At 37.9% G+C, this 25,107-nt stretch overlaps 1 protein-coding gene across 4 annotated transcripts in view; it reads left to right on the top strand.

Moving 5' to 3' along the window:
* Positions 1-25,107, top strand: part of FAM208A (family with sequence similarity 208 member A) — a 66,209-nt gene that overhangs the window by 37,303 nt on the left and 3,799 nt on the right. For 2 of the 4 annotated variants that reach the window (XM_003358482.4, XM_013981800.2), the window contains exons 12-23: positions 1,490-1,562; positions 1,653-1,724; positions 3,226-3,927; positions 7,266-7,672; positions 9,340-9,481; positions 10,711-10,770; positions 15,867-16,801; positions 19,582-19,704; positions 21,507-21,666; positions 22,657-22,765; positions 24,310-24,488; positions 24,672-24,836. In XM_003358482.4, coding sequence (XP_003358530.2) covers positions 1,490-1,562; positions 1,653-1,724; positions 3,226-3,927; positions 7,266-7,672; positions 9,340-9,481; positions 10,711-10,770; positions 15,867-16,801; positions 19,582-19,704; positions 21,507-21,666; positions 22,657-22,765; positions 24,310-24,488; positions 24,672-24,836 — 3,127 coding nt within the window. The remainder of the gene's footprint in view (positions 1-1,489; positions 1,563-1,652; positions 1,725-3,225; positions 3,928-7,265; positions 7,673-9,339; positions 9,482-10,710; positions 10,771-15,866; positions 16,802-19,581; positions 19,705-21,506; positions 21,667-22,656; positions 22,766-24,309; positions 24,489-24,671; positions 24,837-25,107) is intronic. The other 2 variants (XM_003358484.4, XM_021068979.1) reach the window with 1 other exon arrangement.

Below are 25,107 nucleotides of genomic sequence, written 5' to 3'. Positions count from 1 at the left end.
CTCAGACAAAACTGAGTCTGAAGCACAAATTTTGCAGATGCACTGTACACCTTATTTTTGGGTGTTCAAACGGTGTTTTTATTATATGTAAATTGGTAGCATAGTCACCCCGAGTCCTTTAATTATTGGTTCTTACAAGACTTTGTTTACTAGAATTGTTTAAAAGGAATTTAGGTAGCACAAGTTTTCTTTCAGAGTCCAGATATCCTTTTGTGTTAAGCTGCCTATGTTCACTTCTTTAACTTGCCCTCTTGTTTAATCTAAAAAATATTTTGAACTATTATTTATCAGTCTTCGAACTGAGTTCTTTGCATTACATTGTTTCCTTTCCCCCTCTTGCACAGTGCTGTCAAGTTTTTTTCGTTTTTTTTTAGGGAAAACACTCCAGCTTAAAAGGGTGTGCTCTCAAGGGCATTCCTGGCTAATCTGGCATTCTTGTCATTTTATAATCTAGCCCATGGTCTGTCTTTCTGGATTTATCTTACATGTTTCTCTTATTCTCTCCTCACCCTTGGCCATTCGTAAGTACTCTGATGCCTGCAAACTATCCATCATGTTATAACTCTGCTTTGGCTCTTGATGTTGCCGCTATTTTTTTTTCTTTCACCTTTTTGGTCTTCTTTTTGGCCATACCTGCAACCTGTGGAAGTTTGTGGGTCAGGGATTTAACCTGTGCCACAGCAGCAACCCAAGCCACAGTATTGACAACTCCAGATCTTTAACCTGCTGGGCACTGAACTCCAGTGTTGCCCTTACAGAAATGTCTTTCCCACAATCTTAGTCCCTTGGCGATGTACCCATCCTTCAAAAATCCACCTCCAATACACTCTCACTATGTTTTCCAACCATAAGCTAACTGAATTTTCCCCTTTTTTTGCTTTGTAAATTTTTCCAAGACCTTTCCTATCTTAAGTAATTACTGATCATTCTTGTGTTGCTATTGCTACCCAGTTATTATTTTAATCAAGGATATTGTTCTGCTTGTCTTTCAAGTAGATAACTTTCTCATTAGGCAAATTGCCTTACATGTAAAAGATTCATTAAATATGTGAAGAATTAGATTATAGGAACACATTTCATTTAAGATTAGCCTGAGCTCTTGAAAAGCAGCTTTGTGTCATATCTCCAACATCCAATACCCACCTTGGAAATTAATAACATGTCTTTTGAATTGCTGAAGAAAATATTTGAAGTCTTTCTTTGGGTCTTGTATTTTAGCTTCAAGGAAGAATCGGCAAGTTGATCTAACAGTTATGTAGAATTCTTTCGTTGATGTTTTCTTAAAGTTATGAAGACTAAGGAATTCTTAATTGATTTGAATCCTGTTAAATCAGCAGAGTTGGTGGAGTTTTTTAACTAATTCAGTAGCAGTAATTGTCCTAAGAAGATGATCAAGACCTTTTTATTTTCTTTATAACAAGTAAAAACTGCATGTATCTGCCTTATAGTGAACAATAAAGCAGATTCAACTTTTTTTCCAAAAATGCAGGTTCTTGTTAAACCTTTGGGAGACCGAGGATACCTTTTTCTTCTCTCTCCTTGTCAAATGGTTCCTCCATATGGTAGGTGATCTTCTCTTTAATTTTTATAATTCTCTTTTAACTTTTGAAACATTAAAACATTGCTAATGAATTTTTTTTTTTTTTTTTTAGAACATCAAACTGCCAAGTCTCGAGTCTTACATGCTTTGTTTTTGTTTCAAGAACCTAGAGGCATAGTTACTTGTAAGTTATTTGAATATCTAAGTCAAGTTACTCATAGATACCTACATTTTATTGAAGATTTCCAGGAATTCCTATTGTGGCTCAGCAGGTTAAGAACCCAACTCGTATCCATGAGGAAGTGGATTCAATCCCCTGGCCTTACTCAGTGGATTGAGGATCCCTAGTGTTGCCACAAGCTGCAGCATTAAGTTGAAGATGCAGCTCGGATCTGGCATTGCTGTGGCATAGGCCGGCACCTGCAGTTGCAATTTGACCCCTAGCCTGGGAACTTCATACACTGCAGATGTGGCCCTTAAAAGAAAAAAAAGAAGGAAAGAAGAAAGAAAATTTCCAGATAATTGACTAAATTTTTTTATTTCTTGCATCTTGTTTTGGGAAATAATAGGGCCATTAAGAAGTGTTAGCAATATAAAATGCAAATTATATGACTTTAAAATTCTGGTTCTATCATTGTTTTCACTAGGTAAACATTGATTGTAATTGTTACAGTACTATAACTTAGTTTTTCAGGATTTATATTACTAGTATATGACTTTTTCAGCTTATTTTTGCATTTAAATTTAGCAAAATTTAGCAAGTATAGGTGTATCATATGTTAGGTTAAATATTAGGCCATTCAAAATTCATAAGAATTTTCACCGTGAAAATTTTCTATTCACCATTTCTTAGAATGAACTTTAATACTTTATTAAGGTAAAGTTCTCACTAGTAGATTTCACTGTTAGGTTAGACTGAAAATGGGATTCTCAATTGTAGCCACTTAGTACCTACAGTTCTGCTCATGGGGATAAGAATTCATGTAAAGTTAAAGTTGTTAGGTTACAACAGGAAGGAGTGACTTTGGTATCATTTGCAGGACTATCTTGCTAGGAGCCTCAGGTCTTGTCTTGCCTCTTTATTTTTCCTTATATTTTGCTTGCCACCAGTTGATGCCTAGGGACAGTAGGAGATGATAATCTTCAGTGGGCAGGTATTTTTCCCTTTATTTTTTTATTTATTTATTTTTTTTTGTCTTTTTGCCATTTCTTGGGCCGCTCCCGCGGCATATGGAGGTTCCCAGGCTAGGGGTCGAATCGGAGCTGTAGTCTCCGGCCTACGCCAGAGTCACAGCAATGTGGGATCCGAGCCGCATCTGCAACCTACACCACAGCTCACGGCAACGCCGGATTGTTAACCTACTGAGCAAGGGCAGGGACCGAACCCGCAACCTCATGGTTCCTAGTCGGATTCGTTAACCACTGCGCCACGACGGGAACTCCTATTTTTCCCTTTAAAAATACCTTCTGCAATTTTTATGTTTTAGTTTCTTAATGACCCATTTTAGGCTCCTGGGCTTAGCTTAGAAGCATGTTGTTCACGTATACATATATTAAGGTACATACTGGTTGAGTGCACCATTAATGTATGGATGTTGTTACATTGCCTTGACAATATGTAGATCTGTTCTTGACTAGTTTCTTGATTGCTAACATGGTTTGCCTTTTTTTTTTTTTTTTTATAGCACAGAAAGGTTCTACCAATGCAACACCACAGGAGAGACATGAAAACATGCCAGATGTACTAAAAATAACTCAATTTTTACAGTTTGCTTTGATTCAGTATCGAAAGGAATTCAAAAATATAAACACCATAAATTTTCATTCTGTTGTTGAAAAGTATGTAAGTGAATTTTTTAAGCGAGGTTTTGGTTCAGGTAAACGAGAGTTTATCATGTTTCCATATACTTCACGATTAGATGATAAAAAATTCTTATATTCAGCTCCAAAAAATAAATCCCATATTGATAATTGTTTGCATACCTATATTTTTCGGCCTGAAATGTATCAGCTACCTATTTATAAGTTAAAAGAGTTATTTGAAGAAAACAGAAAACTTCAGCAGTTCAGTCCACTTTCAGATTATGATGGCCAAGAAGAAGAGGTGAATGGTACAAAAATGAAATTTGGAAAACGAAATAACTCGAGGGGTGAAACTATTACACCTGGAAAGCAGAAGTCATCTCACTCTTTGGATTATGATAAGGATAGAGTCAAAGAATTGATTAATTTAATTCAGTGTAGGAAAAAAAATGTGGGTGGGGACTCAGACACAGAAGATAAGAGAAGCAGAACTGTCCTGAAGAGGAAGCTTGAGGATCTACCTGAAAATATGAGAAAGCTCGCCAAAACCAGTAATTTATCTGAAAATTACCATCTGTATGAAGGTAAAATACCAGAATTGCTTTTTTATAGTATAACAGTAACAGCCTAAAACATAGTAGCTCTGTCCTTTCTCCTGTACAGGGTTTGCAAATTACGGCCTGAGAGTCAGTCCAGAGGAAGTTTTATAAAAAGTTTTATGAGGAGTTTCCATCATGGCTCAGTGGTTAGCAAACCTGACTAGCATCCCTGAAGATGCAGGCTCGCTCAGTGGGTTAAGGATCTGGTATTGCCATAAGCTGTGGTGTAGATCTCAGATGCAGCTTGGTTCTGGCATTGCTGTGGCTGTGGTGTAGGCTGGCAGCTGTATCTCAGATTAGATCCCAGCCTGGGAACCTCCATGTGTTGTGGGTATGGCCCTAAAGAGACCAAAGAAAAAAACGTTTTGTGAATAGCCACACTTATTCATTTACGTGTATTCCTCTTTTTCTTACTAAGCAGTTTTGTTCACGTTTTCAAACTCTGCCTGTCTCAGAACTGACTAGGTTAGTGCCTTATTACACTGTTCTCAGCAGTCTATGTTTGTATCCTCAGTTATCTACTCTACTCTATTTCCTTTCTTCCTGCACTATCTAATATGGTAGCCATGGCCATATGTTATTTAAGTTTAAAGTGAAATAAAAGTTAACTTTCTGAATTGTATCAGCTACATTTCAGCAGCCACACCACTGTTTTGAACAGCACAGATAGAGGACATTTCCATTTAGAAAATCCATCTGCAGTAAGTTCTATTTGACAGTGCTGTTCTTTTCAGTAACTTTTTTCTTTATTTGACCTGTGTTCTCTTTTTCTTTTGAATGTTTTATCCTTGCCAGTGTGCTGGGTGGCCTTTCTAGATTCTGACACTAATTTCAGTATCATGTTCTTCTCAGTATTGTTTTGCCAATTTGCCACCAATCTCAGCTTCTCTATTCGTTTTTCAAGGCTGGCCATGTCTAGCCTGGGTAGCCATGTTTCCCACTCTCCTGGGTTAAAGCGCTCTTCTCAGAATATGTCATGGTAAGCCCTTCACTTCTCATTGTGTTTTCCTGAAAGCATTTTTCATTTCTTTTAAGCCTCCTATCTTTGCAGTTCAGATACTTCCTTAGCTTTCTGGCTGCTCTGCTCCTTGGTGGTTTTTGTCTCCTTTAGCTTATGCTGAATTTCTGTTCTGTGTTGAACTTGAACTTGTTGAGTACAGGTTCATACTGAACCATACTGTCTTGCATTGTTGACCTGGGTCTTGAGAGTTAAGTGCTTACTATGTGCTAGGTGCTTTATATGTATAGACTTATTTGGTTCTTGAGTGGTAAACATTGTCCTTATCTTACAGATGCTGTTCACAATAGTGGTGTGGCTGGTTAAGTGTATGTAGCTTCTCAGAGAAGTTAAACAACTACCTGAAATTTTGTAGTTCAGTGACCCATGTTTAAACTCATTTCTGATTGATGTAAAGCATTGTTCCTAAACTTAGCTGTGTTTCCTGTGTATATAATAGGTGAGATACTTTAATTTTGGCAACACTTTAGCTGATAAGTGACCAGTTTGTATACGTGAAGAAGTACCTATGAGTAGAAATCAGACTTTATCAGTAATTAAAATGTGGGGAAAGCCATGCTTGCTCTAATAGACCGAAGGACAAATGAGGAAGGGGAGAAGGGGTAAATAGGTTAAAGTAGAACTAGTGACAGACTCATATATCCAGGTTTGCTCACCTGTGTTTGTTTCTAGTCATTTTGCACAGTTTATTTCTGATTCTAAAAGTAGAGATTTAGGAGTTCCCGTCGTGGCTCAGAGGTTAATGAATCTGACTAGGAACCATGAGGTTGCAGGTTCCATCCCTGGCCTTGCTCAGTGGGTTAGGGATCCGGCGTTGCCGTGAGCTGTGGTGTAGGTTGCAGACGTGGCTCGGATCCTGTGCTGCTGTGGCTCTGGTGTAGGCCAGTGGCTGTAGCTCTGATTCGACCCCTAGCCTGGGAATCTCCACATGCCGCAGGAGCGGCCCAAGAAATGACAAAAAGACAAAAAAATAAATAAATAAAAGTAGAATTTAAAGGTTGGAGTCTAACTTGTAAAATATCCTAATCTTGATTTGGTGGTGAGCCCACTCATTTTATTAAAAGGTAGTCTTCTGTCTCCTCTACCCCTTTAACATCAGCTTTTTGAGGTATGATTTATGTACAATGTATACATTTTAAGTGCACAGTTTAATGAAGTTCTTGATAGCTGTATTACCACCACTCCACTATATAGAACATTTTTCATTAGCTCCAGATCTATTGTCTTGCTTTCTGTATACTATATACTACCTGAATATATACTATATATACTACCTGAATTGGAAATCTTGGCTTTACTCTCCTTCACCATTAAAACACATGCTTTTCTGAATGTCTCCTCTCTTTGCAAGTTTTTAAATATATTGGTGGTGCAGATTACTCAGATTTATACCTGCATGCAGCCATGTTTAACCTGTTTTCTCTTACACTGCTTTTTGTTCTTCTTTATATGTGTCTTTTTAGGGCTGTACCCACGGTGTATGGAAATTCCCAAGCTAGGGTTGAATTGGAGCTACAGCTGCTGGCCTGCACCACAGACACAGCAATGTGGGATCTGAGTGGCATCTGTAGCCTATATCACAGCTTATGGTATTGCCAGATCCAAGGAGTGAGGCCAGGGATCAAACCTGCATCCTCATGAATACAAGTCGATTTTGTTACCACTGAGCCACAGTAGAAACTTGAGGTTTTTGTTCTTAATCCAAGTTTGATGTAGATTTCTTCAGGATGATTTTGTACCTCTAATATCTCTGCTTTGTTATGATTTAAGTCATTTAGTCATTTAAGATAAGGCTTACACATTTTAAGAAGGTTAGCCAGTATCTTAAGTACGAAATGTTATGGAGAGATTGAAATCAAACTAAGTTATGGATTTTTGTTGTTTTTATTTTTTTCAGTAGATATAAGTGTAATCTGCATACTGTCCTCTAACATTTTGCAAAACAGTAACAGGTACTATATCTGTTGTCAAGCACCTGGTTTGTTTTGGGATTTTGGTGGTAGAGTTTAAGGTAACTGTAATACAGTTACTTATATATCATCCATGTTACCATCATGATGTTTGAGCTCATTTCTCCATTAATAGAATTTTCAAATCATGATGAAAATAAATCTTCAATTAATGGGAATTTTGACCTGTGTGCAGAATTTTAGAACTGGTCGTTTGTAAAGTAAGAGATGGTTGTACTTGTAAACTCTAAGCAGGTGGTTTGAGTTCCTTCTTATAAATGTCATATGGTAATTTATATAATTTATGCTTGCCTTCTGAACTTTAAGACATAGCTCTTTTCTCTTTTCCCTTCAAGAGTCTTCACAGCCTGTTGGCTCACTTGGGCATGATGCTGACTTGAGACGGCAGCAGCAGGATAGCTCTAACTCCAGCATTGCTGACATCCATAGGTTGTTTAATTGGCTGTCAGAAACACTAGCAAATGCACGCCATTCTGATGCATCCCTGACAGACACAGTCAACAAAGCCCTAGGATTGAGCTCTGATGATGCCTGTGAAGAGATGAGGCCAAAGCATGATTATGAGTTGAACTCTACCCTGGATAAGAAAGAATATGAGCAGCCGACTTGTGCAAAAATTGAAAATGCACATTTTAGGGATACTAAGAGCCCATTGCTAGAAATCGATACATTATCTTTAAAATATCCTGTTGCTGTTTCTACCAGTGAAGTAGGAACTGACCATAAAGTACATCTGAAAGACGTAAGCATATGTCTTTTGATTATCTTTGTTTTTATGAATGCATATGTGAATGGGAGAATGTGAGTGTACTTCAATGAGTTGTTTTTCCTTTTCAGTAGGAAATAAGGTATACATTTCAATAATAGTGTCTGTAGAGGTTAGTATTTCTAAATTATCCTTGTTACAAAAGGATAAATTCCATCCTGCTTATAGCTTTATGTATAGTCTTAAGATTTATCTATTGTGATAAAGCGAAAGCCAAAGAGTCTGTCAAGAATGGCTTATGAGGAGTTAGTTGTCTCTCATTTCATAATAAAATTGAATCCACAAAACATTGACTTTCTGTTGGCAGTACCAGAACCCTTAGGTGCGGCTGATAACTAAAGTCAGTGCACCAGTTACAAACAAGGTTAAATACTTTTTATTTCTGATGCAATGGAAAATGAGTGGCCTTCAACATTACCTCTGAGGTGACTCTCAGCCTTGCTTGACAGGCAGTCCAGTTTGTTTATGGTTCATGCTTAGAGTACTGATGAATTAACTGAGAAGTAGCCTAATTCCCTCCATCTTCCCTGCCTAAGAAGTGGCTGTATCATTTGAGGAACAATACCAGCATGCCACCATATTCCTAAGGGCTTATTCCTAATTTATTCTTTCTTCCATTTTTTCATCCCTGCCTTTGAGTGAAAGTCGTAGACATGTCCCTAGGTTTCCTACATGTATGTAGTTTTGGGATATTTATTTTAGGGGGAGGATGATGGTAGGAAAACTCACTTGGGGAACGTGTGTAAGGTGGGCACTAAGAAATTAACCTATATTGCTACTATTTTCTGACATATTTAATACTCTAAATTGGACTAATGGGAATATAGACCAAACCCAGCCCACTGCCTATTTTTGTAACTAAGATTTTATTGGAACACAGTCTGCCAATTCATTTAGGTATTGCTTATTGTTGCTTTTACACTACAGTGGCGGAGCTGAGTGCCTGGCCTGCAAAGCCTTAAATACTTGGTACTTTACTGAAAGCTTACCACCCTCTGCTCTAAATCAACAGATTATGTTTTAAGGGAAACAATTATGTTTTAGTTTGAGATTAGAGTATTATAACTCTACCATATTGATTTTAACTCATTTTTTCTTAAACTTGTATGTTTTTGTTTTGTTTTGTTTTTTAGGGCTGCAGCTGTGGCATATGGAGGTTCCCAGGCTAGGGGTCAAATTGGAGCTACAGCTGCCAGCCTACACCACAGCCACAGCAACACCAGATCCGAGCTGCATCTGAGACCTACACCATAGCTCATGGCAACACCAGATCCTTAACCCATTGAGCGAGCCTGCATCCTCATGGATGCTAGTTGGGTTCGTTAACCACTGAGCCATGACAGAAATTCCTCATAAAACTTTTTATAAAACTTCCTTTACAAAAGGATCTGAGCTGCGTCTGCGATCTACACCACAGCTCATGACAACACTGGATCCTTAACCCACTGAGCAAGGCCAGAGGTTGAACCTGCAACCTCATGGTTCCTAGTCATATTTGTTTCCGCTGCACCATGATAGGAACCCATGATTTTACTCATTTGTAATGTTTAGATGGCAGTTTGTGAATTTGTGAAAACATAGTTGTTCTTGACATTGAAGATTAATTGCAAAGAAAGATATTGAGTCTGTACTTTAATTTTTAGGATCCAAATTTAATTAGCATGAATAATTTTGAAGATTGCAGTTTGTGTCCCACTGTTCCCATTGAACATGGATTCCACAGACAATCTAAGTCAAATAATGTTGAAGAGACTGAAATTCATTGGAAACTGATTCCAATTACAGGTAAGAACAAGTACACTGGGACTTAGGTTTGCTTGATTTTACTTAGGGACCAGTTTCCTGAAGGGTTTTGTCTTTTCTAGATACTGCTCTTGAGTCACAAGGTGCTTCATCTTATTAGCTCTGACATCTTCATTGTCTAATTTTGAGAAATTAGATATTTAACATTGAGTATTACTATTCTTGGTCAACATCAGCAAATACCTGTAACGAGCCTACTAAAAACAGGGATTTAAAACATTTACTCCCCCTATGGGGTTTAAAATGCAACTAGCAAATGAAAATTATTGGCAAAAATTGGGTTTCAAATAAGGTGAGATAGCTAGTCAGATGAAATTATGGTCTTTGGGCAGCCAACTAAATGTTCTCTTCTCAAATTATTAGAATAAGCTATTATGTCAAGCTATGTCTAAAGAAGTAGTCATAGTAGTTTGTCTATTTGAAAGTACTTTGAGTTTCTTACTGTTGGATTATTTTAGAGAAATTGGATCACTATATAAGAGAATGGCCTGAAATGATCAAAAGAAAATATCCCTAGAAAGCTTATTGAACCATGGGGCAAGAGTAGTTTAGCAGATGTTAAAAGATCATTTCAACATTTACTGTATTCTGGTTTCTCTGTGCAAATACATACACACACACACACACATACTATTAATATTCTACGTTCTCATCTTTGTTAGCTAAACATTTTTTGGAAATATTTTCCATTCTTAGATGTTGATTGAACTTTTAAAAAGAAAAAAACGAACATTTTTTGCTAAAAAGTAGACTGGTTTGTGACATAGAATCAATTGAGACAACTCAGAAGAATTTCTAAAATCTGATGAGTTTCCATGGACTTAAGCAAGATCCTCTACTTCGTACCTTAACAGTGAGGTCAAGAGTCCTAGAGGTGACGGTAGAGCAGCACGTGCTACTCCTGAGGTTAAGAAATGGGCTTGAGTTGAAGAAACAGAATAAGAAAGTAGTGTACAAGGTGATTATCCTAGCCGTTTCTCATTTGGACACCTTCATAGTTGGCTTCAGAGCCATTTGAAGGCACAATATATAGGTGTTACTCCATCATCACCAGAATGGAAAGGGAAGCAACTTCCCATTTCTTTAATGACCCTTCAGGATCATTTTAGGCAGAAGAAGGAATATTTGGATTTGTTAGCATTTGGGGTTATCTGAAAGGTTATCACCATATCCGAAGAGAGTCTACAAATCTAATGGATGCTTTCCCTCAGGAGGGAATGCAAGAAGCCCAGAAGACCACCTGGGGAAACATGGTGAGAAACAAACACCAGGTGAGAAGGCTTGCTTTGCTTTTCCCCCCAATGTGCCCTTCTTCAGAATTGCTACTTGCAGTTCTGGTCCTCTGTCAGGAGGGCATCAGTTTAAGTCTTTAAGCTACAGAAAATTTGGATAATATCATATTTGTGTTTAAATTGTTAATTGATAAATACTCTTTTTTTTTTTTTTTTTTTTGGTCTTTTTGCCATTTCTTGGGCCGCTCTTGGAGCATATGGAGATTCCCAGGCTAGGGGTCGAATCAGAGCTGTAGCCACCAGCCTACGCCAGAGCCACAGCAACACAGGATCTGAGCCATGTCTACAAACTACACCACAGCTCATGGCAATGCCAGATCCTTAACCCACTGAGCAAGGGCAGGGATCGAACCCACAACCTCATGGTTCCTAGTTGGATTTGTTAACCACTGAGCCGTGATGGGAACTCCTTGATAAATATTCTTATATAAAAAATGTGTTCAAGGGAGTCACTGAATACTCAATAGAGATTAAGTTTTTCTCACCTACAATAGATTCTGTCAGATATGATATCTATTTCTGCAGGATATCCTTGAGTAGCAGTCTTCAAGTGTCTCTTAAATTTAAAAAAAACAAGGAGGTGAAGTCATTTATCTTTTAGGTACATTATTCCTAATCTTGAATTTTTTTAACTCGATTCTTCTTTATCTAATTGTAAAACTAATTTCTGCAGATAGTTTAAGAGAGTAGAAAACTTTTGGATTCCATAAACATTTATAGACATTACTGATGACTAATTCTAGTAGGTGCCTGGAAAACAGTCTCTTGCCTGAATGCAAGTCACTTCACCATACCTGCAAATGGCCATTGGTAAAACTCTTCTTGCTTAGAGTTTGTTCTGGTTTTTTGTTTTGTTTGTTTCTGTTTACTTTTATCTTACAATTTCAGGAATCTTACGGTTTTGTTTGTTGTTTTTAAATTTGGAAGAAGAGTAAATGACTTTAATTTTAGTAGATCTTTATGTTTATTCCTCTCTTTGGAAAATAAAAAGGAGACTTTCAATTAATAGTTTTCTTCAAGGATCTTTATCTCCTCTTAGGAAAAGATGATTGGGGAAAAAAACAAGCAGGAAGAGTAGATACATGACGTGGACAAATCTTTAGTAGACAGCTTGATAAATTTCTTCATGTATAAACACTTAGGTGACCACCACCCAAATCAAGATATAGAATGCAGTACCCCAGGTTTTCTTCCACATCCTCCCAGTCAGTATTCTCCCTGCCCCACATAGCAACCACTAATCTGACTTTTTTAGCTGTGGATTAGTTTTACCTGGTCTTGAATTTAAGATAGATGGCACAATGTATACATCTAAGGATGACCTGACCCCCTTGCTGTACAGTGGGAAAATAATAAAAAAAAAAAAAAGATAGATGGCAAACTGTACATGTCCATTTGTTTTTGGTCTTTCACACAACATTATGCCTGGGATTCATCTAAGTTTAGCTTCTATCAGTAATTCTTTCTTATTAGGAGAAGCAGATATCTTGTTTATGCTTCAGAATGCTCCTGATAGAGCATCTGCAGTCCTCTTTGTCATACCATCTTCATATATTGTGATTGAAAGTATAAAAATCCAAAATATGCTGCTTTAGAGAACTTACTACTCCCCTTGCACTTAAAATCGAAGTACCACAGTGTTTGAGTGATAATCAGTTGGAACCATGTATCATGGATATTGACACGTGCTTCTTTTAATTCATTTATTGAAGACATTTAACAAATAATAAAGTTGTCAGTCTTAATAATTAAAATTATATGGGGGAATTTGTACAAAATACAGATCACAATTAGGTGGTGATTATTTGTATTTTCAAAAGGGATTTGGTTTAGAATTGTTCGTAAGGGCTGTACCCATGTGGAAATTCTCAGGCCAGGGATTACCCCGAGTCACAGCAGTAACAATGCCAAATCCTTAACCTGGGCTAGGACACGAGGGAGCTTAGTTTAGCTATAGGCCTGCGTCACAGCTCATGGCACCACCAGATCCTTAATTTACTCAGTGGGGCCAGGGATCAAACCTGCAACCTCATGGATACTAGTCAGTTTTGTTTCTGCTGTGCCACAATGGGAACTCCTAGAGTTTTTAATACAGAAAATTTCCCATGTGAACTTAAGTTACATTTCAGCTTAGAAAAAATTTCTTCATCCATAGGCCTTCAGGAATAAGTATATTGGTCTGACCTATAGCTGAAAAATTAGGGAGCAAGTATTTCAAGTATTTTTAATAATACATAATTCAGAAGTTTTAAAATTATACATGGTGTCTCCCTCAATCCATTTGCTTTACAAGATACAATTAAAATTTTTGTTAAATAAATCTGGTATTTGACATGGTGCAGAATTCAAGAAATACAAAAATATTTCAAAAAATGTTTTCCACCCCTAGCTCAGACATTTGGTTTCACCCATCAATAACCCCTGTTTCTTATGTAACCATCCAGACATTTTATACGTGCACTAAACCCCATGTTGCAGATTGAAGAAGGGTATTCAGTGTTCCTGAATTATTTTATCATTATTTTTAATTTTATTTATTTGTTCACTGCTTTGCTTTTTATGACCGCACCCGCGGCATATGGAGGTTCCCAGGCTAGGGGTCCACTGGGGGCTACAGCTGCTGGCTTATGCCACAGTCAACAGCAATGCCAGATCCAAGCCATGTCTGCGACCTATATATACCACAGCTCACGGCAACTCCGGATCCTTAACCCACTGAGCGAGGCCAGGGATCGAACCCAAGTCCTCATGCATCCTAGTGGAGTTCATTAACTGCTGAGCCATGAAGGAAACTTCCTGAATTATTTTATGAAACTTGAATTTTCTGGTTTCTCAGTTTCATACAGTTGTAATTCTTACCTTGATACAGTGGATATTTTTCTCCCCGTTTCTTCCACCTATAGACCTGCTATGTGGTCTTTTTGTCCTGCTGACAGGTGCCTTTGTAGTACTTAATGGGTGCAGTTCATGGTAACCACTGCAGTTGGTAGAGAAATGTTACAAACTGAATGCTGGGGTTCCTGTTGTGGCACAGTGGTTAACGAATCTGACTAGGAACCATGAGGTTTCGGGTTCCATCCCTGGCCTTGCTCAGTGGGTTAGGGATCCGGCGTTGCCGTGAGCTGTGGTGTAGGTTGCAGATGCGTCTCCGATCCTGCATTGCTGTGACTCTGGTGTAGGCCAGTGGCTACAGCTCTGATCAGACCCCTAGCCTGGGAACTTCCATATGCCACGGGAAGTGGCCCTAGAAAAAGCAAAAAGACAAAATAAAATAAAAAAACAAAACAAAACAAAAAAAACGAATGCTGCTGAGGCTGTTTAAACCATGAGAAAAGTGTGAGGGGAGGGAATCAAAACTGAATTTTATATAAGGAGGTTATACTATTACACCTGGTGCAAACTTGAATAGAGAGTTCTTAAAAGTACTACAGTTTTGAAAATTATATGTGGACTTTATGATTTAGAGATAACATTTTATATATACTATAACAGCAGTTTGTTAGAGAATCTTGGCTAAGATTTAGTTATTTTCTAAAGGATAAAATTTGTAATATGACCTAGACAAAAATAATGAATTTTTATCTTTTCCTAAAATAGAGTATTATTATGAATTGCTGTTAAACATATTTTCCTCTTGTTTTTAAAAAAGGGACTTAGGGTACTGTTTTGAAATGCAGTTTCAAAAAAACAACTGTTTGAATTAAGGATTTGTGAGGGGAAAAGTATGTTCTTAATGGATTGAGCTAGTTATCAAGAATCAAAGGTTATAATTCCATTAGCACCATCAGCCAGTTTCATGATCTCTTCATCTCAAATGGGGTAATAGCTATTAATGATTTCTCTTGGAATTCTTTCTTTCTTTTTTTGTCTTTTTGTCTTTTCTAAGGCCGTACCTGTGGCATATCCCAGGATAGGGATCTAATCGGAGCTGTAGCTGCCAGCCTAGCCACAGCCACAACAACACAGGATCCGAGCTGCATCTGCAACCTACCCCACAGTTCACGGCAATGCCAGATCATTAACCCACTGAGCAAGGCCAGGGATCGAACCCGAAACCTCATGGTTCCTAGTCGGTTTCATTCACCACTGAGCCACGATGGGAACTCTGGAATTATTTCTAAACAAAATAAAAATACTTAGGCAAACACTATCAAAAGTGCTGCTATTAATGCAGCTATGAAATTTGTCCTCTTCTTCTATTGTCGAGCTTATTTTTCCATGATAAATTGAAGTTTTTAACATTATAGGAAATCCACTAAACAACCCTGTATGTGTGAGCAGATCTGAAAACAGATAAAACTGATAATCCTAGATCCTAAATGCAACTCTTAACTTGACAATTTAAACAGCCTGGCATTTTTTCAGTTGTCTTACATTAAACATTTTCATATTTGGAGGATATTATCACAGTAGTAGACATTACATGGAAAAACAGGTTGAGCAAGCTCTTGCAACTGACCATGCTGATTAAAGCATGTCTGTTATAGTCAGATCTACAGAAAGGTAGGGACACAAATAAGGAAATGACTTAGTTTGTATTGTTATTAAATTGGAGCTTGTTTAACTACTTCAAAGGGAATCAAAGTAACATCGAAACTGTTACTCTACTTCCTGAAATACAAAGACCAGCCATTAAATAATCAGGGCACATAGGAAATAGGGTTTACACTATTATTTTTTGGAGTTCCCATTGTGGTGCAGTGGAAACGAATCTGACTAGGAACCATGAGGTTGAGGGTTTGATCCCTGTCCTTGCTCATTGGGTTAAGGATCTGGCATTGCCATGAACTTTGTTGTAGGTCTCAGGTGAGGCTCAGATCCTATGTTGGCTGTGGCTGTGGTATAGGCCAGCAGCTATAGCTCTGATTTGATCCCTGTCCTGGGAACCTCCATATTCCACCGGCACGGCCCTAAAAAAGGCAAAAAAAAAAAAAAGATTTTTCTTCTACCTTCCAATGCATAGTTTCTTCTAAATACATACTTGACCTGGTTTTTTTTTTTCTTATTTATGAGTGTATATTTTCAGATGTTACCATTTTTTATTGCTTTTGTAATAATGACCTTTTCCTATATAGGTATGAAATCACCAGAAGAACAACTGGTGTGTCTGCCACCACAGGAGACCTTTCCTAACGACCCCCGGGTAATAAGTAGACAGAGAAGTTCTGATTACCAGTTTCCATCCTCTCCATTTACAGACACACTAAAGGGCACCACTGAGGATGACATGTTGACAGGTCAGGTGGTGACCGTGGAGGAGCAGTGTGTGCCAGCAGCAGAACCGCCTGCAGTGAGTGAAACCACGGAGAGGACAGTGTTAGGAGAGTACAGTCTCTTTTCTAGGAAGATAGAAGAGATTTTGAAGCAAAAGAATGTTTCATATGTCAGTAGTATTTCCACACCTATCTTTTCAGCGCAAGAGAAGATGAAACGGCTTTCTGAGTTCATATATTCTAAGACTTCCAGAGCTGGTGTACAGGAGTTTGTAGATGGCTTGCATGAGAAATTAAATACTGTTATTATCAAAGCATCAGCCAAGGGTGGGAATTTGCCACCAGTCAGTCCTAATGATTCTGGTACTAAGATTGCACTGAGTCCTCAGGGAAGGCATGTCATACCAGTTTCCTCAAGTGACTTCAGCAGTAAACACCTTCTTGAGCCACTTGGTAGTGATCCTTTGAAAGAAACCAATTCTAATGAGCAGCATTCCTCTTCAACTTCGGGTTTAACGGAAGTAGAAGTGAACCAGCCACATCATATCACAGAGCCAATGGTGACTTCTGATCATACTGTACCTGGGGACACTGCCCGAGAACCAGTAGAAAAAGAAACAACAAAATCACCCAGTGATGTAAATATTTCTACCCAACCAGCTCTTTCAAATTTTATAAGCCAGTTAGAACCCGAAGTATTTAACAGTTTGGTTAAAATCATGAAAGATGTCCAGAAAAATACTGTGAAATTTTATATTCATGAAGAAGAAGAGAGTGTGCTCTGTAAAGAAATAAAGGTAACTAAATGAGAAGGTAATAATAATACTGTGTAAACTTGTCTTGTTGGGTCTGACCTCTATAAGGTAGAATTTTTTTGGCTTTTAAATGTTGACCATGTTATTTTTGTATTTAATGCAGAGTAGAATAAGACTAGTACAACTCAATTCAGAACCTGCGATCTACATATCTGAGAATTTTGAATCTTGTTTTTTGCATAGTGTAGTTTTTGAGACCAGTTGTATGCATATTGTGAATACTTTTAGATGGTTGATTCAGAGATGTTAAATGTTTTCTTACTTGGGTTTTTAACAAAGGGGAGGAAAAGAGGCAGTGAAATCAAGTTTTCAGTATTTACCTTAGGGGTTTTATTAATTAAGTAGAAAAATAAAACTGTCCAGGATAAAATCGTTTGGTGTTTCTTGATGGTCTGGTCATGCCAGGGCTTCCTATAGCACTTACTGATCAAAAATGTGATGGTTTTCAAAGACTTCTTCAATTATGAAAAAGTCCTCATTTCAATGTATATTTTTTTTCTACTGCAGCTGTAGAATAGACTAGCATTTCAAGTATTTGGTTTAAAAAAAAACACGTATAGACGTAGGTAAGTAAAATCTATAACAATAGATATATAACTTATTACACATGGAATAACTATATTAGTGGTTTAATATTACCAATTAGTATTCACTAAACTATGGCATTTTAATTCTTTAAGGGAGTGCCTTAGTTTTTAAAATAAATGCCTGCTCCTATTGGTGGAATTTATTTACCATGATGAGCTTCTGTTTTTTGTTTGTTTGTTTGTTTTGTTGTGGAAGGGACAGTAAATAAGGGGCTTATAGCCTATAGTGTCCCCAAAACTCCATGCTTTGACATATCCCAAGCCTTTGACAGTATGAAGATCTCTTTGATGTTGGCATGATGTGGTCATGAGAACATGAAGAGACTGGAAATGGAGGCAGCAGTGTGCTTAGTGTTTCACCTTTACTAATTCCTAGTTTCTTGGGAAGATGAAACCAGACTTAATAGGAATTTCTTCTTTGGATTTTTGCCTGTATGACTCAACATTGAGCTTCTCAATATTTTTCCACCCTCAGCAATGTGTTTCCAGCTCTTTGCAGCATAATTGCATGTTGGTATAGGGCTAGCGGAGAGAGTGGATTGGGTACCATTCCCAGTGCTCTTTGGCATTACTCCATCTCCTCCCACTGCATTTTTTAAAATTGTAAGAAACTTAGAAGTGCATTTAATTATGAATTGTGCTTTTTAATTCATTCTAACTTAGAATAAATCATATTTCTGCTATTTATGTAGAAGAGGAAAGGAATGACATTTGTTTTATAAATCTGATAGGAAATTAGATCAGAACTTTTTCTTTCTTTCTTTTTTTTTTTTTTGCTTTTTAGGGCTGCACTCGTGGCTTATGGAGGTTCCCAGGTTCCCAGGCTAGGGGTTGAATTGGAGCTGCAGCTGCTGGCCAGTGCACTGCCACAGCAACATAGGATTTGAGCCACATCTGGGACCTACACCACAGCTCACAGCAGTGCTGGATCCTTAACCCACTGAGCTAGGTCAGGGATTTAACCCTCATCCTCATGCATAGTAGTCCGAATCATTTCCTCTGTGCCACAACAGGAACTCCTAGAACTTTAATCAATATCCATTGGAAATTTTCCAGCAAAAATGTTACAATGGAGTAAAAGACTATCAATAAAATTGTAAGCTTCCTAAATATTTCTGGAGTCAAATTGATGTATTATTGTATGAGTTAAACTGTCTTATTTAAAACAAACTTGTATTTAAAGGTTCTTAATGTTAAAAAGACTAAAAATTACAGGTAGGCCTGTCAGACAATAATTTACCTTTTCTTTATTTGATTATAAGCTGCTCTGAGATATGCCCAGAGGTTTTAAAAGTTAGAGCAAAATAAAACAATGTGGAAGATCCTTCTTTAGAGCTACACAGAAACATCCTCTTTGGGTGTGACACCTGTAGACTGCTCTTAAAAGAGCAATAGACCTGTTGGTTTAGATTTATCTAATCAACTCTGTCAGCCTTGAGAAAACTAATCTGCTCCTGTATCTGTGAAATGAGGAATGTGACTTTCAGAATCCTGGAATTTGCTTCAAAGTCCACGGTTCTCCCAGCAAGCAGGGAACTCTGTTGGACTGGCTTGCTGTTTTGTATCCTTAAAAGCAGTACATGTCGCCAGCATGGAGGAAGGTGTTAGATGGGAGAGGCAGTTTTGTTTGAAGGTGAAAACTTGACAGGCATGGCTAATTAATAATATATAAATATCATTGTACATACTGAAGCTCTGTATGAATGATCTTGAGGCTGTTGTAAATTAAAGTGAGCTACAGTGGTTGGAGAAGTAATTTGTAACTCTGAAGGAATATGCCAGTAATGCTACAGATAATAAAATAAAGGGCCTGCTTTAAAATTAAAGGAAAATGGGAATGGGGGAGTGGTTTTTGGGTTGTTCAGAATCAGTCATAATCGTTAAGAACCTGAGCTGATTCATTGTTCTTGTGGTTCTGTTACCCCCACACTGGCATTTACTTGGCTTTGATTACATGGGATTATAACATTGTGGCTATGACCATTTAAGCTCTGAGCTTCAAAGTCTGCTGTAAGAGTGGACTTCGTGATCTCTGAGGTCCCCCAGTGTAAGGTCATCATTAACAGTGGTCTAGTAGTAAGTAGTTGAACTTAACAGTTTATCTTGGATTTCTGGTGTTAAATAGATGTTTGCAAAAAAGCTTTTAAATGTTGATTTAGCTTTTTTCTTTAACAGGAATATCTTATCAAATTAGGCAATACAGAATGTCATCCAGAACAGTTTTTGGAAAGAAGATCAAAATTAGATAAATTGTTGATTATTATTCAGAATGAAGACATTGCAGGTTTCATTCACAAGGTAGACTATTACTTTGAATTCTCTACTTATTTTGGTTATTAAAAAATTCCTTATTTTAAAATCTTAACTGTCTTTGAGATTAAAACTGATTGTTTTATAAATATACTCATAAGCTTTAAAGGTGATAAAACTTCAAGATTGGGAGATTTGGGGCTTTTGAGACCTAAACTACCCTCCGTGAATCAGCTTCTGAGAGTCATATTTGTACCTCTGCAGAATTTTAAATTGTAGCATGTTACTGACACTCCCTGTTGTTCAGATAGTCAAGACTAAGAATACTTACTTCTTGAGTGCTACTGGGTTTGCTGACTCTCTCTATATTGTTGTCACCTTCATTTGTATGTCCCAAGTAAAACCTTTTTGTACTTAATCTTGGCCAAACCAATTCTCATTTCCTTTGGATTTGAAGGTACCCCATGTAGTCTTATAAAGGTATCTTTTTTTTTTTTTTTTAAATCTTTTTTGCCTTTTCTAGGGCTGCTTCCCACGTCATATGGAGGTTCCCAGGCTAGGGGTCCAACTGGAGTTGTAGCCGCTGGCCTACACCACAGCCACAGCAACTCAGGATCCGAGCCGCATCTTCGACCTAAACCATAGCTCACGGCAACGCCGGATCCTTAACCCACTGAGCGAGGCCAGGGATCGAACCCGAAATCTCATGCTTCCTAGTCAGATTTGTTAACCACTGCACCACAACAGTAACTCCCTAACGTATCTTTAAAAAAAAAATGAAAAAACAACAAAAAAAAAACAGTTATTTCCCTCAGTCTTTTTGTGTTTTTAGGGCTGCCTCCGTGGCATATGGAGGTTCCCAGGATAGCGGTCTAATCTAAGCCACAGCAGATGGCCTGCACCATAGCCACTTCACAACAACGCTAGATCCTCAAACCACTGAGCAAGGCCAGGGATTGAACCTGAGTCTTCATAGATACTAGTCAGTATCTAGTACTGCTAGTACCCTGACCACAATGGTAAACTCCTAATTTTTAAAAATTTTTAAATTTAGGGCTGCATCCATGGCATATGAAGGTTCCTAGGCTGGGGTCCAATCAGAGCTGTAGCTGCTGGCCTACACCATAGCCACAGCAACACTAGATCCAAATTGCATCTTCGACCTACACCACAGCTCTTGGCAATGCCAGATCCTCAACCCAGTTAGTGAGGCCAGTCAGATTCCTTTCCACTGAGCCATGACGGGAACTCCCCTAATTTTTATTTACTTATTTATTTCCATTTTTAGGGCTGCACCCATTGCACATGAAAGTTCCCAGGCTAGGAGTTGAATTGGAGCTGCAGCTGCCGGCCTAACACCACAGCCACAGCAACGTGGGATCCAAGCTGCATCTGTAACCTATACTGCAGCTCATGACAATGCCAGATCCTTAAGCCATTAAGCAAGCCCAGGGATTGAACCCAACCGGCTGAGCCACAATAGGAACTTATGAGCCTGTCTTTGAATGACTGCTCTGTGTAGTCTTTCCTGACTGTTCCAGACTATAGGCTCTCAGCCTCATTAGAAGTCTGTACTTATAGGGCAGGTGACAGGTTAGCATTTGTCATTCTGTGTCTCCAGGTCTGTTGTAAGTGCCTCTTCCTTAGAGTGTTCTGTTCATGAGATTCCCACTACATAAATGTCGGTTTATATACTTGGAAATAGTGTTTGGAATATTATTCGTGTGCTTGACTTTGAGAGGCATCACACTAATATAGGTGAGCCATAGTACATTTTGTTAGACTTTCTTGTAGGTTACTTCACACTTGAGTCTGTTCTTATTTCTATTTTTATTTTGGTACTTAAACAGGTACCTGGCTTGGTGACTTTAAAGAAGCTCCCTTGTGTTAGTTTTGCTGGTGTTGATAGTCTGGATGATGTTAAAAATCATACTTACAATGAATTATTTGTATCTGGAGGTTGTATCGTTTCTGATGAATCCATTCTAAACCCAGAAGTAATCACAATTGGTAAGATTGATTTATTCTTTTGAGCCTGTAACTTCTAGTCTCGTTAATGACTCACACTTTTTTTTTTTTCTTTTTAGAGCCACACCCAGGAGTTCCCGTCATGGCACAGTGGTTAACAAATCTCACTAGGAACCATGAGGTTGCAGGTTCAATCCCTGGCCTTGCTCAGTGGGTTAAGGATCCAGCGTTGCCGTGAGCTGCGGTGTAGGTTGCAGACGTGGCTCAGATCCTGTGTGGCTGTGGCGTAGGCCAGCGGCTACAGCTTTGATTAGACCCCTGGCCTGGGAACCTCCATATGCAGTGGAAGCGGCCCTGGAAAAGACAAAAAGACAATAAATAAATAAATAAAGTAGAGCCACATCCACAGCATATGAAAGTTCCCAGGCTAGGGGGGCTAATCCGAGCTACAGTTGCCAGTCTGTGTTACAGCCACAGCAACGCTGGATCCGAGCCACGTCTGCAACCTACACCACAGCTCACAGGTCACATCCTTAACCCACTGAGAGAAGCCAGGGATTGAACCCATATCCTCATGGATACTAGTTGGATTCGTTTCCACTGAGCCATGGCAGGAACTCCCAACTCATAGTTTTTAATGTATTGTCTATTCTGCCAGTTACAGATGACTAGTACGTTCCCATTATACTTTTGAGCTTCTGTTACATCAAATATCTTCCTTATTCTCTTTATTTATGAGTAATTTCCTCTAAGTCTGGTATGGAACAGGGCTCTCTGTACCAGCTGCACTTCGTTCACTTTTGGTTTGTTACTTCCGTCACCACGTTTTGTTGATTTATGTTGTAGATGTTATGTTCTTAGATCTTTCGAAGAGAATATATAGATCTGTCTCCCTTAGAGGGGAAAAACAAGAAAATTCTACATAGGAAAGTGGCTGTTCCTGCAGAATATCAACAAACACTTCTTCCATAATTCAGTTGTGGGGTGACTGTTATTTACTGAACTTAAAATGAACTTCATTATCTCTAACAGAGAACCTTAAAAATTTTTTGACATTCCTTGAAGAACTTAGTACTCCAGAAGGAAAATGGCAATGGAAAGTCCACTGTAAATTTCAGAAAAAACTAAAGGAACTGGGCAGGTAAGGTTTGAAAAATAACTATATAATGGTTGTTGATTTCAACATTGTATTCACAGAATTTATTTATTTTTATGTTTGTAGATTATAGATTCTGCTAATTTTCACAGATATCTTCAGCCAGCCATAAAGGGATGTAGATATTGAATTATTCTAGCCTGTTTGAAATATTTTTATTTCGGTAGAGGTTTGTTGAAGTTGGAGTATGTTTATACAGATATAATTTAATTTTTGCCACTTTGGTTCAGGATAATAATAAAAATGGAATAATCAGCATCCTTTTTTTTTTTTTTATAGAATTATATATGCCAACTAGGTCTGGCCCTTTCTCAGTTGTTAATCTAATTAATATTACACATATGAGACAAGGATTAATGATACTGACACATATGAGACAAGGATTAATGATACTGACATGACAAGGGGACCTATGACTAGGGCATTAATCTATGTTAAAAACTGATATCTAACATGCCCAGAAGTCACTTTTCAAAGTGTGATCCTTGGAGCACTATTCACTTGAGCGGCTATGAAAATGACTATTTTAATCAAGTTGGTATACATTATCCTACTACTCTTATGTTGTACTTACTCACTTAAGGATCTGAGAAACTCTGTATGTAGTTAAGAATTGTTTTACATTTTGTCAAACAGTGTTTCCAAAAACCTAGACCACAAAAGAATTTTTTCTTCTAATACCTACTGATATCCCGTGGCATATACTTGAAGAAATTCAGGGCTAAATATTTATTTATGTATTTATGTATTTATTTAGGGCTGCACCCATGGCATGTGGAGGTTCCCAGATTAGGGGTCTAATCGGAGCTGTAGCCTCTGACCTACGCCATAGCCACGCCAGATCCGAGCCACATCTGTGATCTACGCCACAGCTCACCGCAACACTGGATCCTTAACCCAATGAGTGAGGCCAGGGATTGAACCCGCAACCTCATGGTTCCTAGTCGGATTTGTTTCTGCTGCCCCCCCCCCCCCCGCCATGGGAACTCCTAAATATTTAAATTATGTATCTTTTTATTTAATTTTTAAAAAACTTTTCGTATCATGTGAAATAGGCATTTATCTCTAAATAACAGCTATAGTGGGGCCCAAAGGTATAACAAATGAGCATAAATTAGTACCCTCATCTTTCTGACAATAGCCAATAATTTCTACTACATATTGCTTTGTGCCTGCAGCTATAGAAATAGGTTAGAGCCCTGTATTTTTTGAAGGAAAGATTTATATTTTGTTGTCCTTTTATCCCTTTCATTATAGTTGTAATTTTTTATTGGGTAATAAAAATCCAATTGAGATTTTAGTCTGAGCCAAATAGCTGGCCCTCAGGCTTTGCACCCAGGAATTATATGTGGGTTGTACAATTCCTGCTCTCCCTCTTCTAAGCAGCACCCCTACATCAGGCAGGGAGCTAAGCCATGCAGTTGTCATTATTGCCTCAACTGGGAAATTATGGTTTTAATGTGAAGCAGAAAGTTCCATACTAAATTTTAGAAATTCATATCCAGATACTGAACTACTTAATTTCACAGATTGAATGCTAAAGCACTAAGTCTTTTGACGCTTCTGAATGTCTATCAGAAGAAACATCTCGTTGAAATCTTGTCATACCACAACTGTGATTCACAAACTCGGAATGCTCCAGAATTGGATTGCCTCATTAGACTTCAGGCTCAGAACATACAGCAACGACACATAGTCTTTTTAACAGGTAAAGAAAGTGCTCTTAAATTTTCTGCTATGAATATAGGAATGTGGATGAAAGGATTTTGTGGGCTGTGTTGGGTGTTACCAGCTATGATTCTGAAAACGTGATGGAAAGGATTTTGTAAGACCTGGGGGCAGGAATTATTTTATATGTTTCATGGTCAACATTGTTGTTTTTCCCATTTAGAAAAGAGTATCAAGATGCTTTCCAGTTATACCGATAATGGAATAGTAGTTGCAACTGTTGAAGACTTTATGCAAAACTTTAAAAATCTTGTGGGCTATCACAATTCAATCACAGAAGAAAACCTTCCATTGCTTGGTGCTAATGAGAATCTTGAGTCACAGTCAGGTAACTTTTCAGTAGTTTTTATTTCCTTTAAGGCAGAGAGAAAAAGAACGGTTTTGTTTTTGACTTCATGTAATGAAATGCCTATTTTGAAACTGCTCACCCCAGTGTAAATAGCTTGAGGGGAAGAGTTTCAAGGCATTTATCATTCTTTTACTTAGCATACACAGAATCTGCTCATTTATTATACTGTAGTCTATTTAAGCTGTTGGAGTTAATGTAGAGTGCATATTAGTAAGCATTTTCTCATTGAGGGTATTAAAGCTTTATAGGT

The sequence above is a fragment of the Sus scrofa genome, chromosome 13 (assembly GCF_000003025.6).
Source record: "Sus scrofa isolate TJ Tabasco breed Duroc chromosome 13, Sscrofa11.1, whole genome shotgun sequence".
NCBI classification, from domain to species: Eukaryota; Metazoa; Chordata; class Mammalia; order Artiodactyla; family Suidae; genus Sus; species Sus scrofa.
This window is presented reverse-complemented; position numbering and strand designations above follow the sequence as displayed.